Below are 23,817 nucleotides of genomic sequence, written 5' to 3'. Positions count from 1 at the left end.
CATGCACACTATTAACAAATACACTGTAATGATATATGATATGTATTTTATCTGTAGATTTTGTGTATATTAAATGTATATTAAAATAACCAAATAATAAATTTGTAAAGGGGTGAAATTCTGCATTTTATGTCCAGTGACAGTAGGTGGCACTGCAGCGTACATATAAATTTATAATTGCTGACTGGTTCTGGCACATGGAAGTTTTGATGTCCACAGATCAAAAGACTAGAAACAAATCACAATAATCTTCTCTGATGTTTGCAGTCCTCCAGTGTCCTGATCACTGTTCTACCTGATTAAGAATGCAGATCAACAGTTGCTCAACCATATTAAATAATTATGTAACTAACTACATTAAAACCACCATCTGGCTGTAAGCAAAACATAGTATGATGCCTGGGGCAGGAGAGAAGGTGGTACCAGAGGTGGTGGAAGCTGATGATCTGCTCAGGACTGAGAACAAAAGAGTCTGTGAAATGTTATGAAGCCTGATTAAAAAGCATAATAGTGGATACACAAATAAATGAGTTATGGGTACCCTAACATGCAGCACAACAAAATTTTTAGGTGTTGTGCTGGTGTAGAGTATCAGTTCCAGCTTCTTAGTAAAAATCAAGCAAAATTTTGGGTCCATGAAAATAAAGGATTGGTCACAACTATAATAGAGCTCAGTTTTATTTCCTTACTACTTACTCTCATTTTTATAGGTCTACAGAAACAATGCTTTCACACCAGTCAATAACCCTTCATTATTAGGGAGACCTGGTGTCTGTTGCATGTTTTTTTAAAACAACAGACAAATAAATAAAAGATCATGCTTCAAGATAGAATAATTCTTAATTAATAACGCCGTGAAAAACAAAGTACTTGGGAAATGCCCTGTAATTTTATTCCCAAACCCAGTATCTTCAGTAAATCATTCATTCTTAACCTTCTATCTATACTGATCCTAAATTTTTACTAGCACACAGCTACACTTTGCTAACGGCATATTAATTTCTTAAGCAACTGCACAAATACCATTTATGTTTAACAGGCTTAGACAGCTGCTCAGGTTAAGTATCTGCTTACATCTTCTTCAGGTTTTTATTTTCTCTATCTATCATTTTGGTGAAGAACTTCTCTAAAGTAGTTCAGAAACTTCTGTATAAGATTGTTAAATTTAGCAACTGAAGTTACTTGTCTAAGGCTATTAACCACTGCCAGTACAGATAGCTGTTGAGCCACACATATAGCTGTGGCACTCCTGCTGGCACAGCTATTTTCTCTTTAACCTAGGTTGCTCCACCAGCACAATTTTGTTCCCACTGCTATGGATTGTCTCAGTCTGAGAGAGTGATTTCATGTACCTGTAAGCATGTGCAGCACTTCCCTGTGTAGCTGCACAGGTCTTACAGGTATGCTGCTGATAAAAATAGACTGGTGTTTCCTGTTCTGGCATGGAGTTACATCTAAATACAGAACCCGAGAGATTTGCTTGCCCTTTTTACACTCAAAAGCAGGATTAAGAAAGAAGGGAGAGCTGTCTGAGAAAAGCTGATTCATGGCACACTGAGATTCCAGAGTAAAAAGGAATTTTCAGGATTTTGTCTAAATGCTCCATAACCTTGCGTTTTAAGAAGTTTGCCACCTTTGACTTCCTTCCCTGCCTTCAGCTGCAATTTACCACTTTCCCAGCAATGTGGGATGAAGAGAACATGTTCCTTCTTTCAGCTACAGCTGTATGAAGTCCAGCCTCAGAGTACTTCTTAAAATATTCAACAGGACATTTTAAAGCAATAAAAGTTAATTAAACTCTGTATTGCCAAAAATTCCCAAATAAAAAAAAAAAAAAAGAGAAAAGGAACTCCATTAAAACAAACAAACCAAAAATCCCAAACAAATCCAACAAAAACGCACACATGCTACCAGATTAAACCTGCTAGTCATACTAACCAGGATCTGGCCTACTGTCCTTGCTTTGAAACATGGTCATTGCTTCCAGATTCAAAGCACATACACCACGCATAAAGGCCTTCTTCATCGTGTCCTCATACTGATCTCTTTCACTATGCAGTTGCAGAAGCTCAGATCTTGTCAGTTCCAAAGCAGCAGTTAACTACAAAACAGATTAAGGAAACAAGTCTCTCTTACTTCTGAATGCAAACTACAAACACATTCATCAATTATTTTTAAAAATAATTTACTATATTTACAAAGACAGAGGTTTTCACTTGAAAACCTCTGCTTCACCAGAGATTAAGAGCTCACTGTAGTTTCTTTGTAGTACAGCACAATATTAATAATATAGCATATCAAGGAGAAGACTGTTCAAAAGATATAGGACTGTCAGACTCTACCTAAGCAGAAATATATCTTTGCAAGCTTTTGTCTTTTAGAAGTTGACATCTGGCACAACCCAGATCTCTGCAGAAATATGGATTCATTCAACAGAAGAGCAAGTCTTCTCTGACAATGATTTAAGTATAAGGGTAAATTTTCATCACCAGTGTCTCTTCTCTACATACTGTAAAAAACTAAAAATGCTGAGAAAAGATCAGATCAAGTTGCTACTTATGGTTTTTGTGCTGTTAAGACACATTTGGTAAGCCTGTTCTTAAAATTTTAGGTTTAATTTCTTGCTGAAATACAAACTTCTTGAAAGTGATATTTTAAAACTAATTATTTAGCGTGCACCAATGCACAGGTTGAAAATTTCACCTTAAGCTCTGAAAATTCTTTAACAAGCTTAATCAGCAAGCTAAAGAAAAATCAAACTTAATTTCAGCCTTTAACAGAATAGCTATTACAGAAAAAAAATATTGTACTCATCATGATCATTCAAAGTAATAATGGTCTTCTATTTGCATTGTCTCCTTCATTAAGACCTCAAAATGCATAGCTCATACAAACAGAATGCTGTTAGAAAACAAATGGCATTCCCATTAGTAGGCAAACAGAGATTTGCCTTATTTCAGGAAGGCACAACTTATTTCATCTGTGTATGCAGACTGGCAACATTTTATATCGGATGCAGGAAAAAAAGGCATGTCTAAAAACATTACAAAGATCTTAGATCCATTCAGATCTTCTTGCATACTTGAGAGCTCTGTTCTACTGGAAAATACTCGTGTTTGTTAGGTCTGCTGAGAAAGACATCCTTTGGAGGAACAGGGGTTGGGAATCAAGGAGCAAAAGAAGAAAAAAAAATTGATTTTACCTCTGCAATTTTTGCTTCAAAATCATTGGTGAGCTGAACACATACATCTTCTGCCTTTAACTGACAGGCTCTTGCTACTTTGTCTTTCCATTTTGCTTCACTAACAGAGCGCCATGCAGCCCACACTTTCTTCATCAAAGCTGTCTGGAAATGTTTATCTGCCATTCTAATTGCATATTCCTTAGGAAGTAAATACAAACACGTCATAAAAAAGTTATGGGTTGATAAAAAGCTCAGTACTTTACTGTGGATGCTTGTTTTGCAGCTTATTACAGAGACCACAGTAGGAGCCCCTTAACTGAGTTACAGGTCCTGCAGTGAAGTGTTACACAAGCTGTCAGTGTTGCCTCTGCACATGTGCCAATGCACGTTGCTCTCCTCACCATGAGAAACCGTGTCTGTGAGCTCCTAGGCTACACACAACAGTGGTCTTACTCTAAGTTTAATGACACCCAAACAACAACCTCACATACACAGTGTAAACAGACATATGAAGCCATTTGTTGGGTATGTGGCACATTTGGATTCACTGTAGGAATCATATAAAACCTGCTGTCACAAAGACTGAAGGTAGTTATCATAAAACTTATATTTTGAATAAATTTAGACTTCAGATTGTTTAAAAGCTACTTTAAAACAACTCTACTATTCTACTCTATTTCAAAATAGTCAGCAGACAACAGATTTTTTCCCATTCCAGAGAGTATTCTGACAGCAACATTCCTTTTAGAACTGATCTTTTCAAACTGTTATTTGTCAAACACATCAAAATAGAAACACCATGATTTCTTCAAACTGTAAAAAGAAGTGCAGCAGCTCTGACTCTTTTGAGTTCAGAGGTTTAATTTTCACGGCATATTGATTTTGTGCACATACCTCTTGTTTGGCTTTAACATGCTGAATCCGCCACAGCGTAAACTTTCTCATCAACGCTACTCTCTCCTTTTGCTTTTCTAATGCTTGGGTCAAGTTAGTAATTACCTACAAAAATATTCATTAACACAATTTCATTATCTATGATCACCGTAAGATCAAAGAGAATGTTTTTTATGTCTCACTTATTTTTCACTTAAAGCACTTGCTTTTCACAGATGCTTTCTACTGAAATTCCCCCTTACTCTAATCAAGTAAGAAACAAGGATGAAAGTTCAAATGAGAAGTAAAATTCCTGTGGCTTTGACACTCAGATTGTGGTACTTCCATGGTGTAGTTTTAGGAAAAGTTCAACTGAGTTGTTATTTCCTCCTACATTTGGTGGTTTCTGAACTACTTTCTCATAGTTAAATGTTACCACAGCATAACATCAGAAGGACATCTTATTTCAAAGAGACTTAATAAATCAGAAACATTTATATTAGAAGTTTGTTTCACTTGTCTGAACAGAACAAATAAGCTAAGTTGTTGCTATAAACCAGAAAAACCTTATTAGAAACTGTTACTCTCTTTAGAAGATCTCATGAAAGATACTATATAAGCTTAAAGCAATTAAAACGTTTGAGAGGCAAGATGTCATATTGGACAGAGACTGCAACCCAGCCATCTCTAAATTTAATGACTACACATGAAGAGCTGAGGTTCCCCAACTAAAAAGTAAGTCAGGCATGATGCAAATTTAGTAGACCAAATCTGAATATTACTCCCTACTTCTGCCTAACTTCTTAAGCCAGATTCTGCCATCAGTCATATATGAGCAACTCTAATGGTCAACAGTGGGACTTGGGGGAATAATGCAAAGTTAGCATAAACATTGTTGAGAACAACATTTTATGATAATACATGCTAGCATATGTTAACATTATATTCCATTTGTTACAAGTAATAATTATTGAATATACACTAATTAAATGAATGATAACTAAAATTAAAATAGAAAACAAATTAAATTGATATATTAATTAATTTTGTTGAAAAAGTATTATAAAAATAAATTTTCAATGCTGCATACATACTGCTACACATTACAAGTCTTAGCCTAAGTCTACTTTTGTTAATCAGCATATTTTTGCAAATAAATTAGATTCTTATTACACATTGTAAATCTTAAATGTTTTACAATGTGTAATAAGAATCTAATACTTGTAATATTTGTGGGGCTGATGAACCCTGGTTTATGTCCATATGAGGATACAGGAGATTTCATAGTTATGGAATGATATGCAGAAGCATGGAAGCACTGCCACCTTCCATTCAGGTGGTAGCAATAGTAATTTTCTATTCAAATGCTTGGGGTTTTTTCCTTAGAATCAGAACTTTAAAACTGGCTGAAGAAACAATTTCTTTGGCAGCAGATAATGAAATAGAGCTTTCAAAGTATCACTGAGAATTATGGTATATTAAATATGACTGACATACAATGATAGCCAATAGAATTAGATGTTTGAAAGGTATAGGCTGAAATAGCCATGCACAAGGTACTAGTTACATGGTATAAGACTAATCCAGTTATTGTAATATTACAGCATTTATATTTGCTTGGTCTTTAAGATTAGTGTGTTTTCTAGACGAACATAGAACACTATCTTCATTCACATTTTAACTCTTGTAATGCATGTTTTTTGAAAATTTAAGTAGGAATTAGAAACCCAAACTCCATTAAGTGTTCTCAAGTACTAGGTAATATGTTCAGGGTAGCAGAAAGAAAACTTATTTATGTTGGGTGACTGCAAAACTGCCAAGATTTTATATCTACTTTCACACTTCTAGTTAATATTCAAGTTGTTTGCACTGTTGCCAGCAGGAAAGTGTAAAGCAGAGACTCCAAATGTCCAATCTTAAGAATATGTACAAATGTTGAATTCCTAAGAATCTTAAAATAGAGGCTCCTCAACATTTTAAAACTGAGGAAAACCAATCTAATAATTGAAAATTTAGATGCTTTTAAAATATAAGAGCTAATAAACTCACCTACACCTGTGTGAATTCTTCATGAAATACATGAGAAACAAGACTAGACTCTAGATTTAAGAAACAAACAATGCAAAACATAGCACATATGATGTGCTTTCATTGTTAGTATAGACAACTCTATTAGCAACCATGATTATTTTTCTACTATACAGTCTGAATGTATTATTTACTTCTCTATGTTACTTACTTAAAAAAAATGTTCAAAGAGATGGACCAAAAAATTTAGTGTAGATATTTTTAAACAGAGAGGAACTGTTAAAATATGAAATTGAGTTACTACCTCATCTTTCCTGCTAATAGAGATTTCATAAGTACGAAGTAACTCTTTCAGGTTTTCCATCTCATTCTGCAGTTGTTTCACTTGTGTGTCATGTTTCTCTTTCTCTTGTCTCATTTGAAGCTTGTGTTGTTGAATCAAATTAAGTTCCCAAGTTTTCAGTTCAGTCAGAATATTTGTCTGAAAAGTTAAAAGGATGACAGTAATGCAATGAGTTTATTTCCTCTCTGTAATTTTCATCTTAAAACACTTAGCAATTAAGAAGACACAAATATTTGCAGTGATACCTTCATTACACAGGCTGTGTACAGCTGTATTACCACATAAAATGAGCTATTGAATCATGATATCAGCACATCCCTAATGGAGACAGTTATTCCAAAGTTTTTTGAAAAAAGATATTCTGTGCTACACATGCTTATGTGCAATATGCAACAACAACAAAAAATACCATTCACTCAGCAATCACACTGAAACTTCTCCTGCACTAACTCTACAATACAATGATATCTGTGAATGATTTTTAAGGATTCCATACAATATAAATACCTTAAGACTTCCACTCCAGAGATCAACTATATTTTCTATTTGAGTGACTTTTCCATCTGGTGAAGTTAATTCAGTCACTGTGGTTTTGCTGACTTCTCCTGGACCATGTGTGGAAGTTGTTTCTGGAAGAGCAGGTTGTTCCATATCGGCCTGCTTCACTGATGTTGAGACTAAAAATGAAACAAGAAAATAAGAACTGACACTCTGGAAAGGCTGACTGGTCCACACTTTGGATGGAAGTCAGAAGACAGACAATTGCAAAAAGGAAGTAAAATATTTATAACACCAGAAATGTCCTTTACCCACATAAGAAAAACCAATCCAATTCTAATACATGCTTTCTGGACACACATATTTAAGCTGACAATCCAATTGCAACATAAGTAAATTCAAAAGTAGTGCTCCCTTAAAATACAGTATCTTAATATATGTTAATTTGAAAGAGAATGATCACAGCAACCACCAAAAATACAGCCAAAAATACCATCTCTAAGTGAAGGCTTCTTGACAATTAACATCTCAGGTAAACAATCTACTAACTTCTGCCTTCTTTCTCAATGAGCCTGTAAATACCTGAGGTCTGTGCTGTTCCTTTACAAATTCACAAAGTAGCCTGTGGATATATTTTGATGTTAATACATACCTGCTTGCATTTTTCTTAAAGCCTTAAATTTGTTCATCTAATTAGCATTCAAGCAATTTGAGAAAGGACATATCTACCATTAATTTATATAATGCCTTATAGAACAAATCTTCACTTTAAGGAGCTGTGGTACCACTAAAGCTAGTTTGCATGCATTTGAGCTGATAATAAAGTTAATATTTAAGTAAACTTGGGAAGTAAAATATTGTTTTATATTTAGTTATTCCTTACAGAAAATTTGTTATTAGAGTTGACAATTGAATAAAAGAAAATGAGAAGAGATATTAGCAGATTCCTGCTAATAACAACAAACACGACAACTTCAAAAAAATACTCTCTTTTTTCATAAACAGAAAACCTCTAACATTTTAGTCTTCACTTCTGAAAACAAGTAATGTCTGATGGGTACTATTTTTTTATTCAATCAAGAAGAGTTAAGCTTATCTGTCACAAAGCAGTATCTTCAGTGAACACTAGAAAAGTGTGTTTTGAATTTATTTAAGGCAGAGCCTGATGGTTGATATTCCTTTACAGTTATTTTTACTGTTAGGTCTCCTTTCCTAAGGAAATGAGAAGAACTGTCTGGCTAATACTCTGCCACAAAACTACTACACTCATGCTCCAAAACAAAAGGGAAACAAGGAAGAACTGTGATGCAGAAGCAGTTACAACTGCTTTTTGATATTTCTCCCAATACACAACCACACATAAAATTAACACCAGCTTGAGCTAAAGGAGTGCCATCTAACACACCATTTCTATAGACTAAATGTTCTCCCCTATAGCAAAAGCAAAAGACCATAAAGAGATCATTCCCCATGACAGAGTAAATTAAAATCAGGCTTTAGCTTTTTGTCATTGTTTCTCCTGAAAATGACAGAAGTATTGCTAAAGTAGTGGCAGAATTTGAATACTTGTTGCTTTTAAAAATGTCCAAAGTACATGACATGCCAGACAGATGATCCAGATTACTTGAAATACATAAAATTTCTGTGATGAAGAATCTGGCTGGCATATGACAATAAAATTATCTGGCACTGTTACCATTGTCAAACATTCACAGTTCTGTCCTTCACCACGTTTCCCCATTCCTGTATGTCACTCCTTCCTTCAGCTGTAACATGAAATGCATGAAGCTTTGTTTTTATTTTTAAACTTCTAGTACTTGGTTAGATTACACAGAACAGTTTGTAAGATACCTTAAAAAACCCAACAGAATAAAATGTAACCAATCAAAACAGGATATTAAAATAGGCTAAGAACTGCCACAGTCTCAGAATCACAATATTACTAGTTCATCACTACCTTCCCCCTTAATTCTCCCTATGAACAGATTAGCCTAACACAGCTTTCATTTCTCTCATTTACCATAGGATGTATAATATCTTCACTGAATCCACCAAATGTATCTGTTACATGTTTATAACATCATCTTATGAAATTAATCTTAGCCTTCCAGCACTGCCATAATTTTCTACAGTTGTACACACATTAATTTAATTCTTATTTCTAATGCTCTCCTTCTGTCACCTCTACTCCCTCCATAGAGTTATATGATGTCACTCAGTTACAGCGCACTAAGGTACCAAGGATACTGGAACCATTTGGATATGATAAGTATAGAAATGCACTTTATTTAATAATCTCCACACCCATTTACTGCAACAAATCTCAAGACAGAGGTAATGAAATTAGCTGTTTATCCAGATGTCTGTTACTACAGTTGAGCTTTTCTGTGTTGTTCTAGTATCTGAGTTTTTCTGCTTTTATTAAGTAAATAAGCTCTGACACTGTTCTCACACATTAGATGCTATTAGTGGCCCAAGCTGAGCACAGCAATTTGCTAAAATGTTCTAAGAAGTTTAATGGATATATACTGAGGACTAGAAGGCTTGAAGAGAAGTACTTTTTCCACTCTTTGGGTATGAGTCATCATTGCACATCTCTGCAAAAAATAATTTACTGTTCCATTCTTAGTAATTTTCAAATTTAATCAACTAAACTGATAACAAGAACAGGAAATGAAGTTTTATGTTTCAAAGTTTAAAAACATTTGGACATTGAACTGAATTGAATAGTACAGCATGTTTATTCCAATTACTTGTCTTATCTGACTGAAAGCTGTTAGGGAAGATACCATGTATACTTAAATTTTCTGCAACAAACAGAGATTACCAGTAATCAGAGTAATAATGGTAGCATCCAGACCAAAGAATACTTCATTTCAGAAGGCATCACATGGCATTGGAAACTCTGTCGGTTCCAATACCATCACATGGAGAAGGGGAAAATACATTGCAAACTTGAGAAGCTCTGCAGAAGAGCAAACTTTCAGATTTTAACTCCATCCTCAGCACATTCATTCATTTTGTTTTACAGTTATAGTTATAGAACACTGTACAGTTATAGAACATAATAGGTTATAGAACCTATTAATTTACGATTTTGTTATTTAAACACAGTAGCAGCATTAGAGCCAAATGTCAAAAAGCCTGATTTTTAGTATGAGCAAGCAAGCAGTGCCGAAAGAATAAAGTTTAACAAAAAAATTAACTGTCCTTCAGAAAAAAACCCGGTAAACAATCCCACCTGATCAGCATTACAGGTAGAGTATTAAGCTTGAATTTAAGCATTAGAGGTATAGTATTAAAGTTTTCTCATTGTTCATTCAAAGTCATGTTATTACCATCATGAAAAAAAGATATTCTGAGGGCATTAACACTGTGGCCAGCACTACTTCAATACATAATCACCATCAATCAATAGTAGTGACTATATAGAAGAGTTGAAGATTTTGATCAGATCTCTTCAAAGCTGAAATAACTTTTTTACAACTAGATTGTTTCCAGCTCTGTCTCTAGGAGGTATGACCCATCTCTCTAACAGACTCAGAAGACACAGTGATATTTTGAACAGCAAACACATATTTTGATAAAGTAGCAAAGCAAAGGAAACTTGTTTATAGCATTTTAATTGACAGAAGCAGGATGAATCTGTGTAAATATTATTCCTGTCTCTTGTGTTCTCTGGGAAGTTCAGAAGCACCTTTTTTCCTGTCTTTAATCACTTTTTTCCATTCTGTGAATGGAAACAGATCTGTGAACTGCTGCAGTGTGTGTCACTCTTCCATGGGGTGCAGTCCTGCAAGGACAGGCTGCTCCAGTGTGGGTGCCCCACGGTGTCACAAGCCCTACCAGGAACCCTGCTGCAGCATGGGCTCCTCTCTGCACAGGTCTGCAGCTCCCTGCTCCAGTGTGGGCTTCCCATGAGGTCACAGTCCCCTCTCAGACATCCACTGCTCCAGCACAGGTCTGTTTCTGCCATGGGCTGCAGGTGCATCCCTGCACCCCCTGACCTCCATGGGCTGCAGAGGCACAGCTGTCTCACCATGGGCTGCAGGGCCTGGAGCACCCCCTGTCCAGCTTCTGCAGGGACCTTGGTGTGTACAGAGCTGCTCCTCTCACATATTCTCACTCTGTTCTTCTGTGGTCACTATTACAATGATGCAAAACTTCTTTTTCTTCTCAAACCTCTTATCACAGAGGCATTACCACCATTTCAAATTGCCTCAGCCTTGGCCAGCTGCACTCTCATCCTTTGGAGCTTCCAGAGCTCTGGTGGACATGGAGGAGGCTTCTGGCAGCTTCTCACAGAAGCCACCCCTGTAGCACCCCCACTACTAAAGTTTGGCCATGCAAACCCAATGCAGCCCAGAAAAAAAAAAAAAAAAGTAAGAGCAGAGTTACAGGGAGACAGAAGACTCTTTTGGGTGGCTGGCTACAATTTTCAGACAAATACGATAAAAAATAGAGTATAAAGTCATGTACCAAAAAAGCGCAAGAGTCTTTGATTCTGATACTTTTTCCTATGAACAGCAGTATTACACATCACAAAAAAATCCGTTACAAAACAATATTCCACTCAAACTGGGAGACAAAACTCTAAGTAGAGAGCACTGAGGACAATATCCAAATTAAAATTTGCTCCATAATATAGTTCCACATAGCTGGGTTTGAAATTTTCTACTGTTTCAAGAGCATCAACTCAGGATGAGAAACAGTTCCAGCAGCTGACATTAACTGCTCTACAAATCAAGAGTTTTGCAAGTGTACTCGAATCCTGACAATCTGTGACTTAAAATCTGACTGATCAGCAATGGAAGAACATGCAGAGGAGATAAGTACTCTGCTGATGGAGCTCTGGAAAGAATACAGGGAGTGACCACAGCTGCTTTAAAGGAAGCTGAAGTAATCTCAGCACAGGAAGGGGCTCTGCGTGGCCTCTGTTTCTCACAACAGGCTGCACCATTTGAGGGAATCAGCTGGTTGTGTAAGTGGCCTTAGCTAAGCATGAACGTGGAACGCATTTCTGTGCTACCCAGAGAAGCATGGCTTGAGCCAGCACACAGCATAAAAAAAAGCAAACAGCAAAATGAACTTTCAACACAGCAACAGACTTGAGCTGGCTTTAACCCACACACACTGTGTCAGCAGGTGGGGACAGCTCATGCCGTGGTAGTTCATGACAGTTCCTATACAGAGACTGGCAGCAGGAGTCACAGCTGCACTGCAATCTGTGTACTGCAGACCTTCTGTGGTTTGACATTTTGCTGTAACGTTCACCTAAGTCCTGCTCAGACTTTGGCTAACTCACAGCTCATGCTAAGGCCTGGTGTATCCTAGGAGTGTGCCATGAGGTCAAGGCAAGATATGATGGACAGAAGGGCTAAAGGTCATTATGCAGCTGTCATCACCTACCACTCTCTATCTCCTGCAGCCGTAATCCTTCCACACAGATTGTCTAGCAGCTGCTTTAGAATCTAAAAACCTAAAGAAATAGTATTGACCAAACTTCCGAGTTGGAAAGTACAAGTATGTCACTTGTTCCTCTAAACAGCAGACAAAGCCATCCACAAGGGTTATAAAAGTGAAAACAAAAAGATAGCTAAATATTTTAAAAATTAAATAGAATGATAAAGAATAAAAGTTAGTTTAAAGTCAGTTTTGCCTGATTATGCTTAGCTTCCAAGAAAAGAAATAATGCAGGTGTATTTGTTTACAATTTCTTCTGAAGCAAAATTAACAGCAAAGCAAAATTCCCAGTCTAAATGCTAGTGACAGAAGCAAACAAGACAATTAAAATTATCCATGTTACTAATGCATCACAAGACCCTAAGTTTAGTGTCTTGTGATGCATTAGTAACATGGATAAATAAAATACCAAGAAATAAATTAAAATTAGAATAACAGGATTGAATTAAAAAAGTAAGAATGACATTCATGCAGTGACATGATTAGTCATTACACAAAGCCCTTTTAAGGTAATCCTCTCTTTCATTGAATCATTGTTTCTATGTTTCTAAATTTCTCTATCACAGCCCTATCAGCTTGAGCAAAACCAGCTGTGACACATCAAATGTCAATCAAGTATACTGTAAGTAAGGGTATCCCTTTTTCTGTTATTACACCAACCATCTTTAAACATCAGCCCCACAAAACACAAAGAACTGCCAGCACATCAACACTGTCATCTGAAAGTGATGCCCGAGAGAGAACCCTTCAGGGAATATGCCTTCCTACATTTCTTGTTGTGCAAAATGCAAATGTACTACAAATGACATACATGTATTTTTCAAACTAAAGCTATTAAAAAATATGAGTCATCAAAGTTGTATCATTGTTCTTGTAAGCTCAACACATGGCCTTGGGCATACTACCTGGAGTATTATGGTGAGTGGCATAACCTGTTAACCTGTAAATTCTTTCAGATGGTCTCTTTTCCAAGGCAGGTTCAGGAAACTTTGAGACACACTGCTCAAACTTCGGAGTCACTACAGTATAACGAAACAGCTCTTCATATTCATCCTGTTGCAAAGTGGTGACAAAGAATTATAAAACTATAATTACATTTTTAAAAATTAGGCATATGTAAAAAGAAGTCCATATTGTTTTCTATAATTTTGAGAGGTTTCTTTTTAATTACTATGGTGTAACAGAGAGGATTTCCCTTAAAGCTGCAAAAGTGAGCTGTTTTCCCACAATGATTATAATAATTTAACTTTCGTTTGTTTAATGTTCACATTCCTTCTGATTACAACTAAATGCACTGCAATAGCTGCACAGAAAGACTCTGTGAGATTCCAGCATTGGATACTACAATAGGCAACTAAAACAGGAACTGGAAAAAAACTCCAGTCCCAGATCATCTAAGTTATTAATCGGCCCTTATAATTTCTAATGATTACTAGTAGTGCTTCAAAAAAAACCATGTATTTTTATAGCCATGACAAAGATGCTACTGAACACAGTCACACTTCACACTCTGTAACATTGCAATTTCTCTGGTGGAAGTTGTAAAGCCAATCATCAAAATTGATTTGATTATACACAAGTTTTTTTTAGAGAGGATATAATTATTCTCACCTTATTTATTTTTAAAATTATACAGGTATACGGAATGTGTATATATAACTTAGAAAGAAGCTTTCCTATTAAGAAGCTAAAAACCTATCTAACTGGTATGTGGCATTATGCTATACACCTAAGTAAGCCAATTAATATTTTTTGAAACCTCCTAATGAAAGAGATTTTCAGGATGAAGATATTCAGTGTTCACTGTGAAACCGTAAACAATCTGTATTATAACTTAAACATGCAATCTAGTAATTAATGAAACAAGTACCACTATTAGTTACTTACTACAACAAATCTACTAATTAAAGCTTTGGAAAACAATGCCCATTGGAAAACACTTTACCAGGTCACTAGCACTTATTTTTACTTCACTTAGTATTATCACATTAGTTCTGTTATTAGTTCTGTTATATCACATTAGAATCCTAATGAGGTCAAACCTCAAAAACCAAGTGTGAATTCAAAAATTAATTTCCTCTTAAACCTGGGGGAAGTTAGAGGGAAAACAATCAATGAAAGGTATCAATTACATGCAATATGTTTTTGAATCTAACAACTGAAAAGGATAATACTTCAAACTCTCAGTGTAACTTGTATATTTTTGTGTTTCAACTAATTAGAGAATTTAAGAAGCTAGGTTTGGTACATTTAATCTGCATTCTAGTTTCCATTTAAATGTCCATTTCCCATCTTCTCATCTATCATGTTCAAAGTAGAAGCCTAAATAAATGTATACAAAGCTACAGAATTACAAATACATGATGTATCTTTTGGACACGCAAGTGTGTCACAATCCATGTAAAAGGTATAATTAGCTGCAAATCAACAAGTTACTAATTTTTCTACAGACATCTTTCTAAATGTATACAGTTTAAATTTAATAAGATATCAAAAGAAGAAAACAGATATCTTTAGATCTGTTACTCAATCAGGAACTGCATGGAACCATACAAAACTCCCTGCAGCAAAATCTCATCTGAGTAAAAAAGCCAATAAAGCCTTAACTAATAAAAATAAAATGATTCTGCAGATGTTAGATCACACCTCTGTCTTCTTCTAAGAGATCATGCAACCAAATAGCAACTTAAAACTAATTCTTCCCAACAAACAAGATAGTTCTCAGACAGAGCTGATCCAGCTGCTTCCATGATCAATTCAAAGGACCTAGTAGGTTAGATGTCAGATGCAAGTGGGTGTCTCACGTTGAGTCACCCAATTTATTCACTATCACACAATATGTCCTACTATAGACATGCTTAGCATTCAAAATATGGGTATCAAGTTATGTCAGGAGATTTTTTTCAAGTTCTAATTCTTTTATTAATACTCAAAGAATCCAATCTGTACAGGAATACGCACTCTTACGCGCCAACAGAAAGTGTCAATAAACAGCATCCAGTGACAAATCTGGAAATAAATGTTTATAAATTACAATATTACAACACTGTTGAAATGAAGTTGAAAGGCAAATATTAAAGAAAGCACAGTATCCCAGTTGTAATCAGAAACTTAAGACACACAAAAAAGAATCCTGGAGTCAGCAATGGGAATATGTATGGAAACACTGAGTGATTAAGTGTATTACCTCAGTCTTAAATGCTCCATAACAAGTATGCTGCAACTGGAATGCAATATTGACCAGTACATTTAAAATAAAACCATAATAAAATTAAACACATATCTTTGGTTTATTATTGTGGTTCTGCTTTTAACAGAACTTTCAAGCTGTTCTGTCAACTGCTAGTAATTCTGTTAATGTATGAAACTACAGGAATGTAATTCTATGACCTGAAGGTCTGTGGAGTTTTGACTATTTAATGCCTTGATTTTGTAGAAGAAGATGTAGTGATGCAGTGAACAAATGGCACAAAAAACCCAACCAGATGTTTTTTAATAATTTTTTTCTATTTTTTAAATTAAAATCTACAGATACTGCAAAGGATTGTAGTCAAGGTTACCAGACAATATGACAAGAACAGATTGAATGGATAAAGTCTTGCATAACAATTATAAGTAATGGACATTCTCTAAGAGCCAGTGGATTTCTTTGTCATGAAAATGTAATAAGCTGGCCTCTACTTAAAAGCAACATGTTATCAAAAAGGCCCAAACAAACAAAACAGAACAGACCTTTCAAAATTATCTAAATGGAGTATTGTAGTTCCCTGTCAACATTCCTATTCATCAGCTGTGACCTCAGTGCTGTTCTTTTCCAACAGTAACCAACTCCTACCAGGGGTAGCTTTGGGCTTGTCTAGTTTGGAGAAAAGGAGGCTAAGGGGCCTTGTTGCTCTGTTCAGCTTCCTGAGCAGGGGAAGTGAGAAGAGATTCCCTGGGAGATGATCCCATCTCGTCTCCCTAGGACCCAGTGATGGAATGAGTGGGAATGGTTCAAAATTGTGTTGGGGAGGATCAGATTTGACATTAGGAAGCATTTCTTTACAGAGAGGGCAATCAAACACTGGACTGGGCTTCCCCTCGAGGGAGAGTGTTGGATGCCAGGAGCCTGTCACTGTTTAAGAGGCATTTGCACAATGCCCTGTAATAACATGCTTTAACTTTTGCTCAGCCACAAAATGGTCAGGCAGTTTGGCCAACAATTGATATGGAACACTTCCAGCTGAGCTATTCTTCTCTAGACATGTTCTCATTCACAAAACAGTCACTCATCAGTATAAGTTTATCGTTATCTACCAGGTGGCCTTAGAGCCTCCTTGATAATCACAACCAGGTCATAACAGAAATTTCTGGTCCTTCAAAATTTGTAGCATGATGCTTTTATCTTGTTCTCTGACTACAAAAAGCATTGGAAACACACATGCATAACTATTGCTAAACAAAGATTATGAAAACTTATCCATGAGATACAAGCACAAATAGAGATGTACATGAACTGCGGAAATTAATTGCCCCATAGAAAGTTGTTTTAAAGGTACAAGTCAATCCAAATTGTAAAAAAAGAAAGAAGAAAACCCCTTAATTAAACAGTGTTGCTACTGTATATGCCCATTTCACTACGTGAAAAATGTGGAGATGCACTTCTACAGGGCAACTAGCAAAATATGTTATTGCCAAAACCGTCCTGGTTTGGACTGTATCCTACTGAAGGAAAAAAATCACACAATCTACTATGCAAATAGGAATAAACAATTATTAAATTATGAAAATCTGCGGCTTTCAAAAGAATGGTACAAAGACTTTATCCAGTATCATTGCATCCTCTTGTAAGCATCACGAGCACAGAAAAGGCAACCCCCAGTATTATAGTTATAGAATGTCCTAATGTACTTGATGCAGCAAGTAAAAAAAAACAAACCAAAAAGCAATAATTTCCTTTCTGTGATTAACTTGGCCATAATACTACTCCAAGGAAAATAAATCCATTTTAAAAAATTCAGTTTTTACAAAACTGAATCATGGGGAAAGCCTAAAATATAGTTACTCTTCATCTCTCAAAAGTCATGAGTTTCTATCCCACTGTGTCAAATTCTGGCTTCTTGATAAGACTTAACACAAATAAAGAAAAACACTAGGAAAAAAAGCTGAGAAAACTACCTATTTTACTTGCAGCAGATTGAAGTCTAAAGTTTAGGCAAGAATTTTTACATAAAGTTCTTGTGAAATGCACAGAAATGGAATCTAACTGAACATACTTTAGTATCAGTATTTTTTGCAGTCTACTTTGTTTCTTTTCACTAATATTTTTATTATTTTCCTATGTACGTAAAATAGAAAAACGATGAACATTTAGTTAGATTTCCTCACAGTTATCCTCTACCAATAAAATGCCATGACAGTAAATCAAATTATATTGCCTCTGTCCTACCTGAGGATCGGAAGAAACAGAACTGTCCTGAACAAAGTCATTTGGGAAAACTGGACTTGTGTTTTTCTCCTCATCAGATGACATTCTGCACAAAGTAAGTCTATAAAACAGTAGAAGCTGAACTTCATTTTTCAGTTTCAGTACATAAATATATATTCACCAACATTTTCCCCAGAAACAGATCCTGCTGTTACAACTGGATCAATGCCCATTCTGTGCATTAAACTGATTGAATAGTCTCATTATATAATGCTGGAAATGCTCTGATCCAAACCATACTCAATGTAAATATTTTCACTAACTTATAAGAAAACAAGAAAAGACCCCAAAGCAACAATGTCAGTTGTTGCAGTTACAGATATACTCCTGTGTCATTTTTATTCACACTGTACTGCCTTTTAGCTTATCAGGCTGTTTCAGTACAAAATTCCTACAGAGCAACATAAGAATGTACAAGCTACACTGTGCCCACCCACTGTGTTACCTCAGCCACAGCCCAAGATAAGATAGTGCCCTGAACACTCCTGTTCAATAAATACCCCGGATCTCACTGGTCAACATCAGTCTCCCATCACTATTTTGAGTTTCAGGCCCAGGAACATGAACAGCTATGGAAGGACAAGTAACACCTTAGGTTCAATAAATACCAATCATTCCAGCAATTTCTTAGCAAGACAGTGAGGCATTCTTTGCATATTTGGGAAGTAGGCAATGTTGAAGAATTGATAATAAGCTTGAAGACCTTGTGAAAGATACATGTATCTTTTAATCTAATACAGCCTCATATAGGTCTTTCAGTGAAGAACTGAAGCTCTTGTGATAAGATTTGACAGAATAAAGGGAAAAGGACTCTAAAGAATATGGCAGACGAGGGAAAGATGAATTACAAAATGAGGGGAAACTGAGTATAAAGCAGGGTGAATTTTTTATTGAATGAATGGCAAAGTGATATAGGTGCCTGATGCACACGAAAGACAGTCAGACACATTGACTAAGGAGTTGTTAGGAGAGAAGGCATACCACCATAAATAACCAGAGGAACTGACTGATTGTACAGTGTAGCAAACAACTTGCAAGGAAAAATTATTTTCAGAGAGATCTTTACAACTGTCAATTATAATATTCTTGTTTTTTAAACAGATGCATTTTCTGACAGAAATGTAAATTTTAAATTGCTAGTTGTACCGTCATAAAACTGGCAGGAATATCCTACTTAAACACCATCAATGTTTCTCAAAGTATCAAACCCCCCACATAGTTCTCTATATAGGAATACAAATAGAAATTAATTATCCTTTTGCTCTTTGAGCTGTTCAATACACTAATTCTTTCTGCACCACAAAAGATCTCTCTGCCATGGATATTTTTACACCTTTCAGAATGACAAGCTCATTTCTGTGCTGATGATGGATGTTTAAAAAACAATATAAAGATAGTTTCAAATGCTGGAATTTCCTGTAGTTCAAGGTTCAAAAGACATGATCACCATCTTTCTACTTCCTTCTGAACCCTCATATACCAACCACATTTTTAAGGTATAAAAATGGAGTCTAATGAAGGTTTACTTTGTACTTTTTATTCCTGTACATCTAGGAGTAGATAACAGAAAAAATACTACTTTCATCAGCTCCATTTTTTTCATTACCTCCTGGTCTGATAATTTTCTCCTTTCCTCTCTCACATGAGTTATTCCTTATATATATCCTTGGTTTTAGCCTCTACACACAAGGAAATAGCTCTATACTAGCACTCTACCTTCTTCTAGCTGATAAAGTCTTTCAATACCAAAAAACACTTCTGCAATCCTAAAAAGTCAACTTCAATTTCATATGCATTCCTACATGGTTTCTCAAATTGTGGATCCTGACTACTCTAAAAACCCTGTATCTATTCAAAGATGTGCCTGCATTAGTGAAGGCCACAAAGAACCAACTATGTAGCATTATAGGAATTATATGTGTGCTTGCAACCAGAAGTTCTAAAAATTGTTTGTTCAATAACTTAAGACCACCGTCCCGAGTTCTGTTTTCAGTTTTCTAAGATCATGCCCCTTACATGCAATCAAGTGGATCTAGCTCTCTACTTATCACTGAAACTACTCTCTGGTCTTCCAAAACTCAAAAGGTTCCTCCGTCACAAGTGACAAAGCAAAGTGACCTCTGTCACTCATACAGCTTCCCCTCAAGGAGAGCAACCTCCTTTGGATGCTCTCAAAGTGCAGAATGTCTCCCTGACACTGTGGCACCCAGAGCTGCCCCAGCCCTCGAGGTGAGGCTGCCCCAGTGCAGAGCAGAGCAGGACAATCCCCTCCACTGCCTGGCTGGCCATGCTGTCCCTGATGTCCCCAGGACACGGGTGGCCCTCCTGGCTGCCAGGGCACTGCTGACCATGTTCAGCTTGCCACTGACCAGGATTCACCAGACCACTCCAGTGGAGATGTTTTCCAGTTTGTTCTTACATCCAGGGTTGCCCTGTCCCAGGTGGATTTTCTGCCTTTGAGGAAATCAACAGCCCTGTCTAATTTAGCATTGTCAACAAACTTACTCCAACACCTGCATCCAAGTCAATAAAGAGGTTGAAAAGCACCAGGCCTAAGATGAAGCCCTGTGGAACCCTCTAGGAGCAGGTCCCCAGCCTGATGCCACCCTGTTCACTGTAAGCCTCTGTGCCCACCTCATGAGCCAGTTACTCACCCATTATGTAATGTGTTATCCAACTGTGTGCCCGACATTTTCCCCAGAAGGATACTGTGAGAGACAGTACCAAAAACTTTACTGAAATCTAGAAAGATCACAGCAGCTGGTTTCTCTTGATCAAGTAGATGGGTCACCTTGTCATAAAAGGGAATTAAGTTTCTCAGGCAGGACCTTCTTCTCATGAATCCACCCTGGCTGTGATCTATGACTGCATCAATGATGCAGACCAAAGCAAAGAACTCATCTCTGCCTTGTCAATGTCCCCATTTGTGAGGTGATCATCCTCATCATGTAACAGGATCATGTTATTTCTGGACTGCCTTTTATTATTGACATATTTTTAAAAATTACTTCTTATGTCCCCCACAGTACTGGCCAGCTCCAAGTCTAACTGAGCTCTGGCCACATAAATTTCTTGTCTATCATGGAGAGTTGAATTTCTGTATTTCTCCCAGTAATCTGACTTTGCTTCCACTGGGCATATGCTTTCCTTTTTTGCCTTAGCTTCAGAAAAAGATCCCTGCTCAGCCAAGCCAGCCTAAGAATAACCTGTCAGCTTTGATCTCAGTGAACAAGCACTAAGTACCACAAAATAACAGATAAGTTCTTAAAAAAGAAATCAAGGGATATTAAGGGACCACCTCTGGGTCAACAAACTAATTTGCTAAGCTGCAAATCATTATATGGGGAAAGACAAGTGAGAAGAACATCCTCAAGCTTACCAGGTTCTTCTAAACTTATCCAAGCATCTGCCAAAATATATTTCTGACTTCATTAAAGAAAGATCCCTGCTAACAGCAGCAGTTTCTTCCAAACCATAAGCATACAACTGCTTTAAGAAACAGGATGCAACTATAAAGGCCTTGCTCTGACTCAGCATCATTGCTCTCCTCCTTAATTTTGAATTAATTAAGCTGTGCTCAGGTTTTTGTGCGTTTGGGTTTGTTTTTAACTAAAGATGATGCTTTCCAAATAATTTAGTGTTTCACTTGGATCAGAGGACTCAACATCTAGGAAAGAGAATGATGGGTAAGGTCAGAACAGACCACAGTGGGTCATCCGGTCCAGACCTGCTGCTTAAGCAAGGTCATCCTAGAGCACAGAGTATAGGATTGCATCCAGGTGGTTTTTGAATATTTCCAATGAGGGAGACTCCACAACCTCTCTAAGCAATCTGTTCCAGTGCACAGTCACCTACACAATAAAGAAGCTTCCCCTCATGTTCAGGTGGAACTTCCTGGGCATCAGTGGCTGCCCATTATCACTTGTCCTACTGCTTGGCACCACTAGAAAGAGCCTGGCTCCATTGCCTTGGCACCTTCCCTTCAGATAATTATAGACATTGATGAGGTCTCCTCTCTGTTGTCTCTTCTTGAGACTGAACAGGCTCAGCTCCTTCTGCCTTTCCTCTTCAAATGCTCCAGTCCCCTCATCATCTTTGTAGCCTCTGCTTCCCCATTCCAGGATTTCCATGTCTCTCATGTTCTGAGGAGCCCAGAACTGGACACGGCACTCCAGGTGTGACCTCAGCAGGGCTGAGTACAGAGGCAGGATCACCTCCATGACCTGCTGGCAATGCTCTTCCCAATGCCCCCCAGGATACCATTGGCATTCTTGGTGGTCACAAGGACACACTGCTGGCTCATGGAGAGCTTCTTGTCCACCAGGACCCCCAGGTCCTTTTCCACAGAGCTGCCCCCCAGCAGGGCAGCCCCAGGTGCCTGAGGCTGTTCCTCCCCACGTGCAGGACTCTTCATTTGCCTTTGTCGACTTTCAGTTGGTTCTTCTCTGCTCATCTCTCCAACCTGCCGAGGTCCTTCTGAAGGGCTGCACAGCACTCCAGAACATTGGCCATTCCTCCCAGCGTTGTGTTCTCAGTGAATTTGCTGAGCAGGAATCTGCCCCTTCACACATGTCATCCAACTCTAAACAGTTCTGGGCCCAGTACCGAGCCTTGGGGACCACTGCCAGTGTCCCTGGATAGAACTACAGTGTCCCTGATAGAACTACATCTCCTGCCAGTAGAGGCAAGAATATTCCCTGCCTTTAGCCGTACCCCCTTGCAAAGCAGCGCTGCTCACGCTTTCCACTCCTCACTCCAGCAGCTCACAGCTGCCCCCGAGGCCGACAGCGCCCACATCGCGGCTGCCATAGCAGCCGGGGACAAACAGCGACAATCCGCGGGGTGTCCCACAGAAACCAGAGAGACACAGGGGTAGTCAGGCGGCCGCGAATACAGTAGATCATGAACAGGAGATTCCCCTTTCCTTTTCTTATATAGAGCTTTCAAGGCAACCAGCCCAACCAGGGAGTGCCCACTGGCACCCCCAGGAAACTCGGGGTGGAGCTGAGGGGCAGCGCGGCCCCCGGGCAGGAGCAGAGCTCTGTGCTGTGGGAAGGACGGCGCGGCCCCGGGCAGGAGCAGGGCTGTGTGCTGCGGGAAGGACGGCGCGGCCCCGGGCAGGAGCACGGCTATGTACGGTGGGAAGGACGGCGTGGCCCCGGGCAGGAGCAGGGCTGTGTGCTGCGGGAAGGACGGCGCGGCCCCGGCCCCCCCCCGCTCACCTGCGGGCCCCGGCCGCGCCGCACTCGGCCCCGACGGTTTCAAACTGCCGGAGCGGAAGAGGAACCACGGCTGCGATAGGCTCAGGGTTCCTTTGCAAAGCACCCTCCGATTGGGCGGCTTGGAGGCGAAACAGCCAATCGAATCGCTAGGCCGGGGGCGCGCACGCCGCCAGCCCCGCCCCGCCCGCGGGTGCCTCCTGCCGCACGTTGATTGGCGGGATCGGCCGGGTGCCGGCGGGGGCGTGCGGCGCGTCCCGAGCCGGGCCGAGCCGTGCCGAGCCGTGCCGTGCCGAGCCGGGCCGTGCCGTGCCGTGCCGAGCCGGGCCGTGCCGTGCCGTGCCGCGCCGCGCCGGGCCGGGCCGTGCCGCGCCGTGCCGGGCCGGGCCGGGCCGCGCCGCGCCGGGCTCGGGTGCCGCGGGCCCGCATTTCCCGTCCGCGCCCCGCGCCGGCCCTCCTGGCAGTGCCGGGGAGGGTACCGTGCCGGGTTGAGTTGTGGTGGGGGACCTGGGTTTCTGCGTGTTGGACAGCAGCTGCTGACGGGCATTCCTGTGGAGAATGAAGATTTAAAAAAAAAAGGGAAAAAAATAAAAAAAAAGGAGACGGGGAAAGAGAATTCCTTGGTGGAATTCCTTCATTCTTAAGCGCTTCCATCTGTGCTAGTAATGAAGCTATGAACCGTCGCCGGGCAGGGTTTCTAAATAATTTGTGCAGTAATGCTGCAGAAGGGGGTCTTGGCTTG

At 38.7% G+C, this 23,817-nt stretch overlaps 1 protein-coding gene across 3 annotated transcripts in view; it reads right to left on the bottom strand.

Annotated features, from left to right (window-relative positions):
• The window catches only part of POC5 (POC5 centriolar protein), a 31,158-nt gene extending 8,004 nt beyond the window's left edge, over nt 1-23,154 (bottom strand). Inside the window, exons 1-8 of one of the 3 annotated variants that reach the window (XM_074533254.1) lie at nt 23,079-23,151; nt 17,818-17,917; nt 13,295-13,442; nt 6,936-7,105; nt 6,390-6,566; nt 4,079-4,183; nt 3,203-3,382; nt 1,939-2,101 (exon numbers count right to left, since the gene is read on the bottom strand). In XM_074533254.1, coding sequence (XP_074389355.1) covers nt 1,939-2,101; nt 3,203-3,382; nt 4,079-4,183; nt 6,390-6,566; nt 6,936-7,105; nt 13,295-13,442; nt 17,818-17,901 — 1,027 coding nt within the window. In that variant the 5' untranslated portion in view covers nt 17,902-17,917; nt 23,079-23,151. Of the gene's footprint in view, nt 1-1,938; nt 2,102-3,202; nt 3,383-4,078; nt 4,184-6,389; nt 6,567-6,935; nt 7,106-13,294; nt 13,443-17,817; nt 17,918-23,078 lie in introns of those variants that run through there. The other 2 variants (XM_074533255.1, XM_074533256.1) reach the window with 2 other exon arrangements.
• Between the last annotated feature and the right edge of the window lie 663 nt (nt 23,155-23,817).

Source organism: Zonotrichia albicollis, chromosome Z, assembly GCF_047830755.1.
Source record: "Zonotrichia albicollis isolate bZonAlb1 chromosome Z, bZonAlb1.hap1, whole genome shotgun sequence".
Taxonomy (NCBI): Eukaryota; Metazoa; Chordata; class Aves; order Passeriformes; family Passerellidae; genus Zonotrichia; species Zonotrichia albicollis.
This window is presented reverse-complemented; position numbering and strand designations above follow the sequence as displayed.